Genomic DNA, 14,892 nt, shown 5'->3' with positions numbered 1-14,892 from the left:
TCTAAGTTGAGATTGAGGTGAGTTTTTAGCCGTTAAAACCTTAGTTCTTGCTCTGTTTTCTCGTTGAGTTTCAGTTGGGTTTTTGGTTTGAAAGTTGAGTTTCAATGGGAGTTTTTGGCAAGGTTTTCTTAGGTTGTGATGCCTAGGACATGTGTAGATGGTTTTTGGGTTCATTTGGGACTTAAAATGAGGTTTGGAAGGTTTTGGTTTAGGTTATAAATGGTGGAATCAAAGGGGAGAAGAACTAGGGCATTTCTGCCTGGTTGTAGTGTTACAGCACTAGCTGAGGGGTTTGGTGTCTGCTTCGGGCGTTGAGGCGCTAAGGGGGTAACGCTACAGCACTACCTTGTTTCTTCAGAATCCTGTTTTGGGCATTTTTAAGGGTTTTTGGCTTGGGGTTTCACTTCCTAAGGCTCGGGATCGAATCTACTCACCGTTTGGGTACAATTCGGGGTCCCGGGAGTGAGGTTTAGGTCAAGACCCTTTTATTGTTGATTTCATTAATTGGAGATTGTATTTGGTTATGACTAGGTGACCCCTAAGGGATTGCCGGATAGATTGTTCTCAAGGATCGTTCATTTGTTATTTCTCTCTAGAACCAAAGGTAAGAAAACTGCACCCCGTATGTGATGCATATTATGCACGAGAAACATGTGGTTAGGGCATGCCATGAATGTTGAATATGAGGTGGATCAGAGCTTGAGTCTCTATGTTTGCACATGATCCTAATTATGCTAGCAATTGTTGAGTAAGCATGCTGAATGCCCTACATTCGGACATTTGACATATGATATATGCCTGGTAGCATTACTTACTTGTGAATGGCATTGACTTACTAGTCAGAATAAAAAATGGTGTCAGAACTAGCTGTGAAGCTATGATTTACTAGTCCAGTTCGACGGTAGTTTTTAGCATTGGTCGTATGTTACTGACCTAAGAGTCAGGAGTGGCATAAGCGTCATGAACGCAGAGTCGATAAAAGATTAGATCTAATTGATATCTGCATTGAATGACTCATCATGAGCATTAATGCCGGACCGACTCCAAGTTCGATGAAAAACTAAAGGCGCTTGTCTAGTCTATGATTAGTTACTCAGAGCTAGGGCTAGAAGGTCTAGGTGACCGCATCATCACATGGCTAAGGGTACAGAACCCACACTAGTGACTCCCTGGTCACTCATTTGGTTTACGTAGTGACTCCCTCACCAGTCACTCATTTGAGGGTGCGGAACTCATGTTAGCAACTTTCTCATCAGTCACTCATCTGAGGGTGCGGAACCCATGTTAGCGACTTACTCCTCTGTCACTCATTTGATTAGGGCCATAAGCCCCAACATGGTTATCAGAACCTCTAGTGTTAATCACTCATCTGTTTAAGTTTGACTGGATAGTCATCCATACAGGAGGGCAGGGCCCACAATCATCATTATTTGAACTTATTTGCATGCGTGATTAAGGCTGTTATTACTAGGCATGCACATTATGATTTGATGACATGTTATTACTGTTCATGAGCATATTGAGTTTTCTTGCTGGGCTTTGGCTCACGGGTGCTATGTTGTGCAGGTAAAGGCAAAAGAAAGTTGGACTATCCTTGAGTTGGAGAGCTTAGGTGACGATGTGTACATATGCGGCTGCTCGATCGCCACGGCCGAGGGTTGAAAGAGGAACTAGGGTTAAACCCTGTTTTGCTGCTTTGATCGGCTGGATGTAAATATTTTATTGTGATTAAACTTTAAATTATATTTTTGGGATCCCAATGTATACAGTAAACGTTCTAGTGAAACGTTGCACCTTAACCAAAATTTTCAACCCTAAGTTGCTAATCAAACTAAGTTACACGATTATGGCCAAATGACTCGATTAGCGAGTTTAGCACTGTTTAAAAAGGCACACCGTAACGGTCCTTGGAGTTTAGGGCATTACAGCCATCACTCGGGGCATAGCAGCTCCGCTCGTTCGAGGTCGCAAGTCAACACATCAGCGTGCCGGAAAGCTTCAAGCCGTGGCAAGCTAGAATGTCAGAAAGTTGGCCCGTTGAGGTGACCGAGCTCCAGTATTGTTCTGCCTAAAAAAAACCCTTTTGTATGGTCAGAATTGATGCCGCTCGCGAAGTAGAAGGGCGATCTGAAGGGTCCTCCATCAGCGAAAAGGAAAGTGCACCAAGCTCGTATGCAACAGTGACTTTGAGTTTGGGATCAAGAGGGATAGGTCTGAGTTCGAGGTCTGGATCTGGATAAATCGCGACCCGAAGTTTCTTCCTTTTTCTTTCCTCGGCCCCGTCAATCTGACGTCAGAAATGGGCTCGGATATCCTCTTGTTCGCACCTCACGCGGTGCTCACGTATCAGTCGCTGGTTCCAGGTGAAGGGAGATTCTAGACTGGGAGTTGATGGAGAATAAGGGATAACAAGCACTGACCCCCACTGATTCTTAGAGTTCTGCGACATCTAACAAGAAAGAAAAGGGTGAGGGCCAGGCATACAAGAAATCAGAGTATAGTTTTGGTGATTCGAGCTCGAAGGCTCGAGATCACGGAGTAAGCTCAATCGAGACCGAGGTCTTGAAAGGACAGATTGAATTTGAGGAAGAACCCCGAACTATTGTAATGTGCGGGCTTCGAGCGTGTATTTGACGCGAGAGTGGGAAAGTGTGAGTTCATTTTAAGAATCCCGAATTTTCAGGAGAAAAGTTGACGATTACCCAAAAAAGTGATAATTTTGGGATTTGTGCAATTAAAAACCCTAATTCAGAACTTCATTTCTTGGCTTACACGATACATTACCTGTAGTCTGAAAACACCCCATGTTTGCATTGTTTACACTAAATATGGGTTTTAAAACTATCTTGTCAAAGATTTTGAATCGAAAGTTTGTGCTAAACAATATTGCTAAAACTACCTACTACAACATACATTCATACGAGAATGAAAAACACAAAAATGCACGAAGAAATAAAATTACGAGGATCAAGAACAAGAAACTTACACAGAGAAACTTGCTGGTACAGTGAGATTGACGACTGTAGGAGCGGTTGCAAGAAAGCTCTCACGGAGTCAAAAATGCCAGGGGTGTTATGTCTCTTTGGCTTGGAGAACATGCAAAGATGAAAGAATTTTAATCTCTGGTTTTTTCTCTCTGAAACTCAAAACGTAAAGATAAAAGTGAAGAGGAAGAGAAAATGAGACTATATATACATATATATATATATATATGCATACCAAGAGGAGGTCAAGGGTCGAGCTAATCTAGGCCATTGGCTGGATTCGGTATCTGATCAAACGGTCGAGTGTAAATGTGGCAATGGTGGCAAAAAGATGGCATGCAAATAGCCATGGGTGTGGTGAAAAAGTACTCGAGTACTTTGATTGAGCAATCCACGACTGAAGCGTGTCCACACTCGAGTGTAAGAGGTGGCTCAGTTTTCGAAAGAGGCAGTTCAAAAGTTTCATTCTCATAGGATTCGAACTAATACTTTTGAGGGGGTAGAATGTTACACCCCGATTTCGAGAATGAGAATTTTAATCTCGAAACTCAGGGTCATAAGGTGTAAGCTCGAGACTAGCACAGTCGTCATGTGATCAGCAAGTCAGAGACAGTCTCGCTGAGCAGTAAATATGGCAACGTCGAGATTGGTGAGCTCGGGAACTGCGTAGTCTCGGAGGTGTTCTGAGGTTATAAGTTAGGCTCGCAACTCGCAGTGGCAATGGTTCAACACTTGTATAAATTTCTTGATTTATTTCCTGCCCTCAGACAAGACGATTCGAGCTTGAGTATTGTAAGCTCGAAGAGGATAGTCTCGTCGACATCACTTGTTGAGAACATAGGTGAACGAAGGTGACGAGCTCACAATAGGTAAACGGTCTTGAAGGCGTGTGAATCTAGCGTCCAAGCTCGCAAGCTGTGTGTGAACATGTTTATTGTTGTATAATCCCTATGTTTAAGGGATGTGATGTAATTTGTTATTAAAATCCCAAATATCATGGGATATTAACGCATACGTAGTAACTAATGCATTTAATTGCATTATTTTAATTGATTTGTAGAATAACTCCCCGAAATCTTTGGGAAGAGATTCGGTAAACTACTATATAAATAGAGTGGGACGATTCATTTGTAAATGGGAAAGAAAGAAAAAAACGAATATTGGAAAAACTCTGTACAATTGCTTCCAGAAAGCTATTAGATAATTCCAGACTCATGGACTCGTGGACCAGACCGATTTTAAGTGCTAAACCACGTAACAAATCGTGTCTATATTATTTGTTTCCTCTAGTATATTTTGTTTAATTGCTCTTTTTCTCTAAGTTGACGAAAAACGGTATCAACAAAAAGTTTACAATATTATATTTTCATAATAAATACACGTTTTTCATCAGATAACCCTTCCAAAAATTTGAAAAAATCAAAATTATTTTTAGAAATATTAATTAACAACTATAAATATGGACCATTAATCTTAATCTAATTGTTAATATTAAATTAACTATTCATTAAAAATATTCTAATTATACATGCATGTCTTTTTTTATATATATTTATAAAAAAAAGTATTTAATATTTTTTAGATATAATAAATTATTTAAAATTTTATAAAAAAAATTATAAAATATACTAAATAATTATAATATATACTGACATGTAAAAAAAAATCAGCTCGATTTTGGGTGCATTCTAAAAAAATACCCCAATTAGTTTTACCAATTGCCAGTAAACTTGCACAGAGTTTGAGAGGTGGGACCCGCGCCGGCGATAGTCGAGGAAAGGGGGAGAAGAGTTGTTGTGTTGATCTGGACGGTGGAAAACCATTTCACGTTTTTTCAAATCCCAAGAAAACGCCAATCCATTGGTCTGGTCTTCTCGGTTCCCACGAAACGAGTCGTTTTCATTTTCTCTTCCTCATCAAATTTCATTTCCTTTTCTACCTATATAGCTGACGACTCTCTCTCTCTCTCTCATATATATATATATATACACGCACACAAACAGATATTATACGTGTAGAAATATATAACATCTCGATTCTGAAAAGGGTGTCTTCATAGAATTGAAGATGAGTAGTCTTGATTTGGAATCGATATCAGAGGCAACCTCGGGTGCCATAGGATCACTTGTCAGCACCACCCTCTTATACCCACTCGACACCTGCAAAACCAGGTACCAAGCCGAGGTTGCAGCTCATGGTCGCCGAAAATACAGGTCTTTCTCTCTCTCTCTCTCTCTCTCTCTCTCTCTATTCACGTTTATATTTCTATCGTTGTCCTTGATCCGAGTCAAAAGTCCATCGAACTGGGTTTCGAGAATTTTTATATGTTTTGATTAATTTTCAACTGAATTGTTTCACAGGACTTAATCCCCTTTTGATTTCTCTTATAACCATAGGATTGAATTTGTGGGATTTTTTTATTTATTTTTATTAATAAAAAATAAAAATAAATATAAATGGCTTGACTCTTGAGAGACTTGGTAGTTGGTTGTTGTGTCATTATTGTCAAAGTAGTTTAGCCAAAATGATTTGCTTGATAAATGAAGAAGGAAGGCCTTATGATCACTACTGCTAATGCTTTGTTAATAATTTGAGGTATCCAATTCCAAAAGGGCAATCTTCTAATGGCTTTTTTTATGTTTGATTCTTGCTTATACTGACTCTGTAGTCATTCTGGGTTTTGTAGGAACCTTTCTGATGTGTTATGGGAAGCCATATCTAACCGTCAGGTCCTTTCGTTGTATCAAGGTCTGGGGACTAAAAACTTGCAGTCCTTCATTGCACAATTCGTTTACTTTTATGGATACAGCTACTTCAAAAGATTATATCTGGAAAAGAGTGGTGCCAAAAAGATTGGAACCAAGGCAAACTTGCTTTTGGCTGCTGCTGCTGGGGCTTGTACCGCGATTGCCACACAGGTGAGAAGGCTTATTATGATGAATGTTTGCTGATGCATTATACCAACTTTATGGTGTCACGTGTTCTGGCACTGTGTTAAGAGTGGCAAGTTTTGCAGTTTCTTGAGTTATTTCGTATTAGAATTTGGAATGTGGATTGTGATTTAGCATTGATGGGTTTGGCATGCTATGCTGTATTTGCTCCTGTATGGTCATGCTATAGAGTGTTAGATGATGCTCCATCGTGTCACTGCCATTTGATTATAAGCTCTCTTTTCTATCTAATTTACCATTCACTCCTGTGTAGCCCTTGGATACAGCCGCCTCAAGGATGCAGACAACTGCCTTTGGAAAATCCAAAGGACTGTGGAAGACTCTTACAGAGGGAAGTTGGAGTGATGCATTTGATGGACTTGGAATCTCCCTGTTACTGACTTCGAACCCTGCAATTCAGGTATGTTGTTCTAGCATTCTTCGAGCTTAAAAGATAAAATTTTGATTTATCTCTTATGTTATCTATAACTCACTACTATTTGCTCGAAGAGAAACTTGGTTGAGATTGGATATTGATTCATAATTTATTTTCAGTATACAGTTTTTGATCAACTAAAACAAAGACTTCTGAGGGAAAAGCTAGATAAACGGGACAAGGGTTCATCCCCTGAAGCTCTTTCTGCATTTTCAGCATTTGTGGTAGGTGCAGTCTCTAAGAGTGTTGCAACCTTTCTAACATATCCTGCCATCAGGTGCATAATTGTTCTCTCAAACTGTGATAGTTACTACTCATAAACTTGATTATGGATGTAATTAAAATGTCTACTGACTACAGGTGTAAGGTGATGATACAAGCTGCAGATCCAGATGATGATGAGGATGGAGCTAGTAAACCCCGACCTAAGACGCGAAAAACACTGCCTGCAGTTTTCTTTGCCATTTGGAAATCGGAAGGGATACCTGGCTTTTTCAAGGGATTGCAGGCTCAAATCCTGAAGACAGTCTTGAGTTCGGCATTGCTTTTGATGATCAAGGAGAAGATTACCAAAACTACATGGGTTCTCATACTTGCAATAAGAAAGTATCTGTTATCCACCAGGGGCAGACTAAAAAGTGCTTGATGGTACTTATCTCACCTAGGCCGTAGTATCCATGAACATGTGAATAGGTGTGAGCTTATTTACTAATCTGAATTAGATGTCTTTCATAGAGCTCGGGATCAAATTTTTCATTGTGATAAGTGATGATGTTTTGGTAAGAGAGAGCAATCTTGTTCTTGTTTTGGACCTGCACAAGGCATGTGGAATAATGCCAATCTGTTGGGGCTCATTGTTGGAGGCATTTTCAATTTAGAGAAATAATCTAGTGCAGAAATTTGTTTCTGCATTGACCCACATTGATAAGTTATCATGTTAAGTTTATAATCTAGAAATAAAGATATAACAATTTCATATATTATTTTTGTTGAATCAGAATTATATTTGTTAAGAGTGTGTATTGTACACTAATAATATAATATGGCAGCCTATAGTATCCACCCTCAAGTTTGTACCTAGACCAAATTGTAACCGAGGAAATTCTCAACTTTACTGTTGGTATTCAAAATTTGTGGGGAAATACAACGCATAGATATGATGTTATTAGTTTTTGGATTTTGTCCCTTTTGTGATTGTGACAAAGCCCATATTATGCACTATTTTTGTTTAAAAAAACGTTTCATAAATGTCCAATTATAATGATCCAACGGTTTTGGACCAAATGAATTTCATTTTCTCAGAAAAGAAATTCAATGAACGAAATGGCCCTTTATTTCATTAAACGAAATTCATCTTCAAGTTTGTACCGAACTCTTTTTTTTTCTTGCCTAAACATTTCATTCTACTTAAAATGAAATGAACTAAATATAAAAAATTTCAACAATAAATTAATAACGAGGAGTTAAACATAATTATATTTTCCACATACATTATACAAAAACACATTTTTCGACTATATCCAAAGCAAATACAGGATACCAGCATTGTAAAATAATGACAAAATTGTTGTGATAATAAATTCATGTCAGAGTAAAATCTATTTTTGTTCCAATTTCTCAAATAATATTGTTGGTTACCATATGGGACGAAGAACATGAACAAGAATATTTAAAAGTAGAAAGATTGTGGTTAGAGTGATATTATAATTTATGTCACGATAATACAATTCAAAATTTATCTTTTACAAATTAATTACATATAGGATATTTAGCTGCTAAAGTGTCTATTTTTTTACAAATATAGCATTTAAGTCCCTTATCTTTTCTTTTTTGCTGACAAAAATCCTCAACATAATCCTCAGCATTTAAGTCCCTTATTTTTTTACATAATTGTTGCTTATTTTCCCAAAACCATTATTCGTCTGTTAAAATAGGGACTAAGCAGGATTGTTAAAGACTATTACCACTAAAAAAGAAAGAATCAGGGACAATACTATAACGCCCTGGTTACTCCAAGACAGTTACTGTGAACTTACCGAGCTTAACTCGTTAATCGAGTTCTTTGGTTATAAACGTGCATCTAAGTGTTATTAATAGGTTAAGGTGAAAAAACCAATCAAAAGGAAATTATATATTTTATTTAAAACATAAAACTGTTCATGGGCCCATAAAAACGTTTACAAGTTATTTACAATCCAAAATGGTCAGTTTAAAATTTACAACCCGCCGACCTAAGCAGCAAAAATAGGGTAAACCCCCTCGTTCCTTCGAGAAACTCCTTGACCGTGGTGGTCAAGCGGTCGCATATGTACACATCATCACCTAAGCTCTCCACTCAAGGTTGGGTAAGCTTTTCTTTCCCTTTACCTGCACCACATAGCGCCCATGAGCCAAAGCCCAACAAGAAAACTCAATACTGCATGTATATAATATCAAATGATGATCATGATAATCATACAGAGCTTATAGCCTTGAACAGATGAGTGAATATCACTTTGTGGTTGCGTTAACCATGAAGGAGTGTACACCTCTAATCAGATGAGTGATTTAACACTTGATGTTCTTTTAACCATAATGAGTGACTGACGAGCAAGTTACTATGGGGCTCAGCACCCACAGCCATGTGACAATCCAGTCACCTGAACCTTTTGGCCCTGGCTCCAATCAAATGAGTGACTGTTGGGTAAGTCATTTCGGGCTCAACACCCATAGCCATGTGACGAAGCAGTCACCTGGGCCCTCCGGCCCTGGCTCTAAGTGACTAGCCATAGGCTAGACAAGCGCTTTTAGTTTTCATCGAACTTGAGGTCAATCCGACATTAATGCTCATTTGAGTCATTCAATGAAGATGTCGATTAGATCTAATATTTGTCGGCTTGCGTTAAACACGCTAAGACCGTTCTTGACTTATTAGTCAATACCAGGTGACTAGTGCTCAGTACTACTACCGAACTTGACTAGTGAGTCGCAGCTTCACAGTTAATACTGACACCATTGCCAATTCTGACTATTTAGTTAGTGCCACGCACAAGTGAGCAAGATTTGCTAAGCATTTGATATACAATCAATATCCACATTTAAACACTCAGCATGCCTCAATAATAACCATGCATGTCACATATGAGGTGCAGTTTTCTTACCTCTGGTTTGAGCGATACATAATAAAAGAACGACCCTTGAGAACGATCGACCTTTTGATTCCTTAGCGATTACCTAGTCATAACCAATTATAACCTCCATTAATGAAATTCAACAATGAAAGGGTCTTGACCTAAACCTCACTCCCGGGACCCCGAATTGTACCCAAACGGTGAGTAGATTTGATCCCGAGCCTTAGGAATTGAAACCTCGAGCCAAAAACCCTTAAAAACACCCAAAACAAGAATCTGAAGGAGCAAGGTAGCGCTGCCCCCTAGCTCCCAAGCGCCCAAGATAGAGAAGACTCCCCCGGAGTAGCGCTGTAGCGCTACACTCAGCCAGAATTGCCCTGAAACTTCCCCCTTTGACTGCACCATTTCCAACCTGAACTAAAAGCTCACAAACCTCATTTTAAGTCCCAAGTGAACCCAAAAACCATCTACACATGCCTTAGGCATTACAACCCAAGTAACCCTAGCCAAAAACTCCCATCAATTCCCTTTAACCAATTTAGAAAATCAAGCTGAAAACCAAACCAAAAATAGGGCAAAACTAGAGTTTTAATGGCTAGAAACTTACCTCAAGCTCAGTTTAGGATTCTCTTCAATGGTGGAACACAATCCTAAGCCCTCAAGATCCACTTCTGTAGCTTGAATCCTCAAGAAAAGCTCCAAAATTCCAAAAGAAAAAGGAGAGAGAATGAGGTACGGGAGAGATGAGTTTATGCTCTGTTTTGGCCTAAGTTCCACAACCTTCAATGGCTTAAATATGACTTAAGGTGAAAAGACTTTTTTTGTGATAGTCAGAATCCCGTGACCCGTAAAGGGAAAGATGGGGTAAAGCTGTGCAATCCCACACCACCTGGGGAAGGTCAAGTGTGATGATTATAAGAATGTGTAGGTATGAGACTACACAGTTGAAGATGACTTAAATGGATTGATAAGTACTGCCTATATCAACAACATGCATCTTTTTTTCGGTCGCCCATCACTTGAGAACTCCAAAGTTAATGTTTAACGCCCAAAATGTGACAACCACTAAGCGGTGGTTGTAGTATAATCGGGCGGTCGATCCACAAGGAGGTAACCTAAAATCAAAAGGTTAGTAGAAAATGACACAAAAAGTTAGTAACAAGAAGTAAATAAAATTGTAAATGGAAAGATGTTTAAGATTTTGGTATTGTATTTTGATAAAGTGATAAAATGAGATAAGTGAAATAAAGGTAAGATGTAATCAAGAGTTTGAGAAAATGAAAGGTTTCAAGAATCATCCATATGCTTGTTTAGTTACTTGGTTACTTGATTTACAAAAATACACAAGTAAATAGTACACATCCCAACATTTACTTGGAAAATCTAACATTAAAGTCCATAGTTTTTCTAACAAAAGTTCATTTGAGTTATAAAGTTATTTACTTTAAAAGCACAATGTTAATCTTATGAAAAATCTAAAAATGACAAAATACCCAAGGGCAATAATGCAATAGAAGATTAGACATAAAATTATGTATCAATATTACTTTTACTAATTAGAAGCACATAGAAAGAGCATGACTAATCCTATATACTATTAGCATAAGTAAATAGAGATAACAAAATAAAGATAGAGATGAAAGAACATAAATAACTCAAATATATTACATTAAGAACATAGTAAATCAAAGTAGCAAAATAACATCACTTGCATATGGAATCATCCCTAACCTTCCTAGGAAGATTAGGCCATTATGCTCATGATTCTCACAAAATTCTAAGAAGAAAATATGAGAAGAAAGTGAATGGAAATTTTGCTATAGTTTCTCTACTCTAAAAATTACATCCCAAATGTGAAGAAAGTGTCCCTATTTATAGATGGAGAGAAGGACTAAAAAGAAATTAAACAACAAAATGGGGTTTACAAAATAAATATGAAATATTAATTGTTGGGTTTTATGCCCTTAATAAAACCATTTTTCTTATGTAACACGTTATTATTATCAATAAAAGAAGAAGAAATCATTTTGTTTATTCAATTGCATTGTTCGCTTGTTTTATTACATGTTTATTCAATTAATACAAACATTCATAAAATCCTGAACATATGGATAGTTACAATTATGGTGACTAGGTCACAGTGGATTATAGTTGTAATTATATGTTCAAAAGAACAAGTCCTAGATTAGATCAGTGCATTGGATTTTCACTGATTAGGAAATCTACGATATAATCTACTTACACATTAGGAGTGTGATGTCTTGTCCAAGGCATTGACCAAGTAGATATGATCGGATGTATTTGGTTACATCGGACTAGGACCGATATTGATTATTGATTGATAAATAAGTATCGTTGTTATCGAATCTAATCAATATCACAATGTTGACCATAGGTTAAGTCGATCTTAATTCTGAGTGATAATATTCTGCTAATTATATTATTTAAATCTTTTGACTTGTTCGTTACCAGCTTACCCTACGGTCTAGCCCATACTTACATCTTGGAGATTTAGTAATGAAATTGAGTGGGAGTATTATTCATAGATATGAAATCTATAACTTCTGTATGAGAAGTGAAAAGATGATTTCCTTAATTGCTTTGTTCAAAAGGTTAAATGATTGAGATCTCATTTTTGTGATTAAGTTCACGAAAATATCATTTATAAGGAACTTAGTGGGAGTTAAGGATAAAATACTGATGAGGGGTAAAACGGTAATTTTCACCCAGCTTGTTAGTAAGTCATCGATAGAGGATTGACTAACTGTAATGGTTATAACAATGGATAACGTATTTATGCTTTGGAAAATACGTTCTATGAATTCAAGAGTTCAATTCCAAGTCTATAGTGGAGTCACGAGGAATTAATAAGGTAGTGAAATTATTCGTAAATAAATTCACGGTAACTTATTGGAGCTTGATTTCATGGATCCATGGTCCCCGCATCACCTTTGAGTAAATCATCTAGAATGTCTCAATTAATTGATTTAATTATCAATTAGGATTTTTTTTTTAAAGTTGACTAGGTCAATTTTGGAAAATTTATAGAGATATGAGATTTAGAGAATAAAATAGAATCTTTGGGTAAATTTATTAATATTGATAAATTGGTGTCAATATAAATAAATAAAAATTAAATCAAGTTTCAAATTATAATTAGTTAATTTGAATAAGGATTTAGTTAATTAATTAAAATAAATAAATAAATAAAAGGTTTTGAATTTAGGCCCAATTGGGATTTAAATTCAAAATAAAAGTATTGGGCCCAAGTCCATTTGTGGGAGCCCAAGGCTTTTATCTTTTTGTTTATTAGTTTAATTAATTCAAAATTTAAATTTAAATTTAAATTTAAATTTAAATAAAGCCCATTAAGTTGTCTATATAAGGAATATGATATCTAGGGTTTTCATAAGTCAGTATCAGTTAATTCATTGGGTAAGTGAAAACCTAGACACTCTAATCCTTTCTTAGCCACTTTCTCTTCTTCTTTTCTAGATCTCTCTCATGTGTTGAGAACCAACCCACACTAGTTCTAGATTGATCAAAGGCTTGGTGAGGAAGACTGTGTTGCTGATCTAGTTCAATCTCTTGATAATACTCTGCTACAGAAAGGAATCAAGAGTTAGAGAGATTGAAGGAAGGAGTTGTTCCAGTTCCGCTGCGTATTCGTAAGTTTCTATATCATTGTGTTTATGTTAATTTACGAATCTAATGTTCATATGTATGTCATGTTATTCTATGTTTCTATTATGTGTTTGGAAAAATAATAGGGAGCATGCATCTAGATTTAAATTTCAAGATCCTACATTAATAATAAAATATGATTTAAAAAAAATCAAATCTTATTATTAATATTACCCTAGCTATTTTGGTGTATGGTCAAATGCCCTTTTTCAAAAGTACCAAAAAAGATGAGCTTTAAAGCTTAAAATGGTAATTTTGCAAGGCCCAATACCCACAAAATATGGGTTGAAGGTGGCTGGTGCAGATGAGGGTTTTGACCCATGGGCAGCCAATGAGAGGAGGCCACGTGGCGCTAGCTGGGAGAGGGCTGAAGGAAGTTGGGCTTGCTGGAGGAGCTTGTGAAGGAGGCTGGGCCGTGGGATCCTTGGCTGAAGGAGAATTTGGGCCTGCGTTTGGGGTTTGGGCTCAGCTGTATGTTTGTTGAAGGAAGACTGAAGTGGCGTTGGAGTGAGGATCAAGAGGTCAGCTTGCATATGAGTCAAGAGGCTGCTGAAGGACGCGTGGCGCGAGGAGGAAGCGCCACTTGGCGCGCTGGCAGTGGGGGATCGCTGGGCTTGGGCCAAACGGGCCTGGGCAAAATTACTTCAAAAATGCCACAATTCCACTACATTTTCAATTCTACTTCTTCCCTTCTTGCTTTCTTTTTTTTCTTTGTTTCCAAGTGCCAAAATACACTTTATTTTCTACAAAATATAAATAAATTAAATTAAAATCAAATATTTCCAATGTAAGAATATATCACATTAATTCTATGAAAATATTAATTAAAACTTAATTTATTTTGACAATTAAAATAAATAAATGTGCATTTTTCACCACTAATCAGTTAAGCGTGCTTGACCTGGAGTAATCTCAAGTGGGTGACCTCCTGGGAATTTTTCCCAGGAAGTGTGCGAGTGAGGACAAAGCACACTAGAAAGACTCATGTTGGTTTGTAAGGCTAGTCGTCATTCCAGAAAGCAGCCATATTGACATGGGGCGTTACAAATGGTATCAGAGCCTTGACCCAGCCGGAAGTGTGGCCGACAGGGACGTCAGACCCGTAAGGGGGGTGATTGTGACAGCTAGAATCCCGTGATCTGTAAGGGGAAAGACCGGGTAAAGCTGTGCAATCCCACACCGCCTGGGGAAGGTCAAGTGTGATGATTATAAGACTGTGTAGGTATGAGACTACACAGTTGAAAATGGCTTAAATGGATTGATGGGTACTACCTATATCAATAAGATGCATCTTCTTTTCGGTAACCCATCACTTGAGAACTCCAAAGTTAAGCGTGCTTGACTTGGAATAATCTCAAGATGGGTGACCTCTTGGGAAGTTTTTCCAAGAAGCATACAAGTGAGAACAAAGCACGCTGGAAAGACTCGTGTTGGTTTGTAGGGCTAGTCGTCATTCCAGAAAGCAGCCATAGTGACATGGGGCGTTGCAAATACTCTATAATTAACATATAAAAAAAATTGTAAAAATTAAACTCAATACCCATTTTTATATAACATGTTTAATTTTTACCCAATTTTTAAAACCTTCTCATTTATACCCAGTTTTTTAAACTCTTTCCCCATAATACCCTTTTACATATTAGAGTCTATTCTCCTTCTCCCCACGATTCCCCCCATCACGTTCTCCAATCCGACCTTCGATCTTCCCCTTTTTCCAGCGCCGGCGACTTCGGCAACCGCTCAACGAC

The 14,892-nt window shown here is 37.5% G+C and overlaps 1 protein-coding gene across 1 annotated transcript; it reads left to right on the top strand.

Annotated features, from left to right (window-relative positions):
* The first annotated feature begins 4,947 nt into the window (after positions 1–4,947).
* LOC133790908 (peroxisomal adenine nucleotide carrier 1-like) lies at positions 4,948–7,328 on the top strand. Its single transcript, XM_062228748.1, has 5 exons — positions 4,948–5,197; positions 5,671–5,902; positions 6,189–6,335; positions 6,470–6,627; positions 6,711–7,328. Exons 1-5 carry the CDS (start codon positions 5,052–5,054, stop codon positions 6,994–6,996), a joined length of 969 nt encoding a protein of 322 aa, XP_062084732.1. The 5' UTR covers positions 4,948–5,051; the 3' UTR covers positions 6,997–7,328.
* The last annotated feature ends 7,564 nt before the right edge of the window (positions 7,329–14,892 follow it).

The sequence above is a fragment of the Humulus lupulus genome, chromosome 7 (assembly GCF_963169125.1).
Source record: "Humulus lupulus chromosome 7, drHumLupu1.1, whole genome shotgun sequence".
Taxonomy (NCBI): Eukaryota; Viridiplantae; Streptophyta; class Magnoliopsida; order Rosales; family Cannabaceae; genus Humulus; species Humulus lupulus.
This window is presented reverse-complemented; position numbering and strand designations above follow the sequence as displayed.

Coding starts and splice junctions, on each gene's coding strand:
- LOC133790908 (XM_062228748.1), top strand. CDS start 5,052: ATGAGTAGTCTTGATTTGGAATCGATATCAGAGGCAACCTCGGGTGCC. Junction 5,198..5,670: donor CATGGTCGCCGAAAATACAG/GTCTTTCTCTCT, acceptor TGGGTTTTGTAG/GAACCTTTCTGATGTGTTAT. Junction 6,628..6,710: donor CTAACATATCCTGCCATCAG/GTGCATAATTGT, acceptor TACTGACTACAG/GTGTAAGGTGATGATACAAG.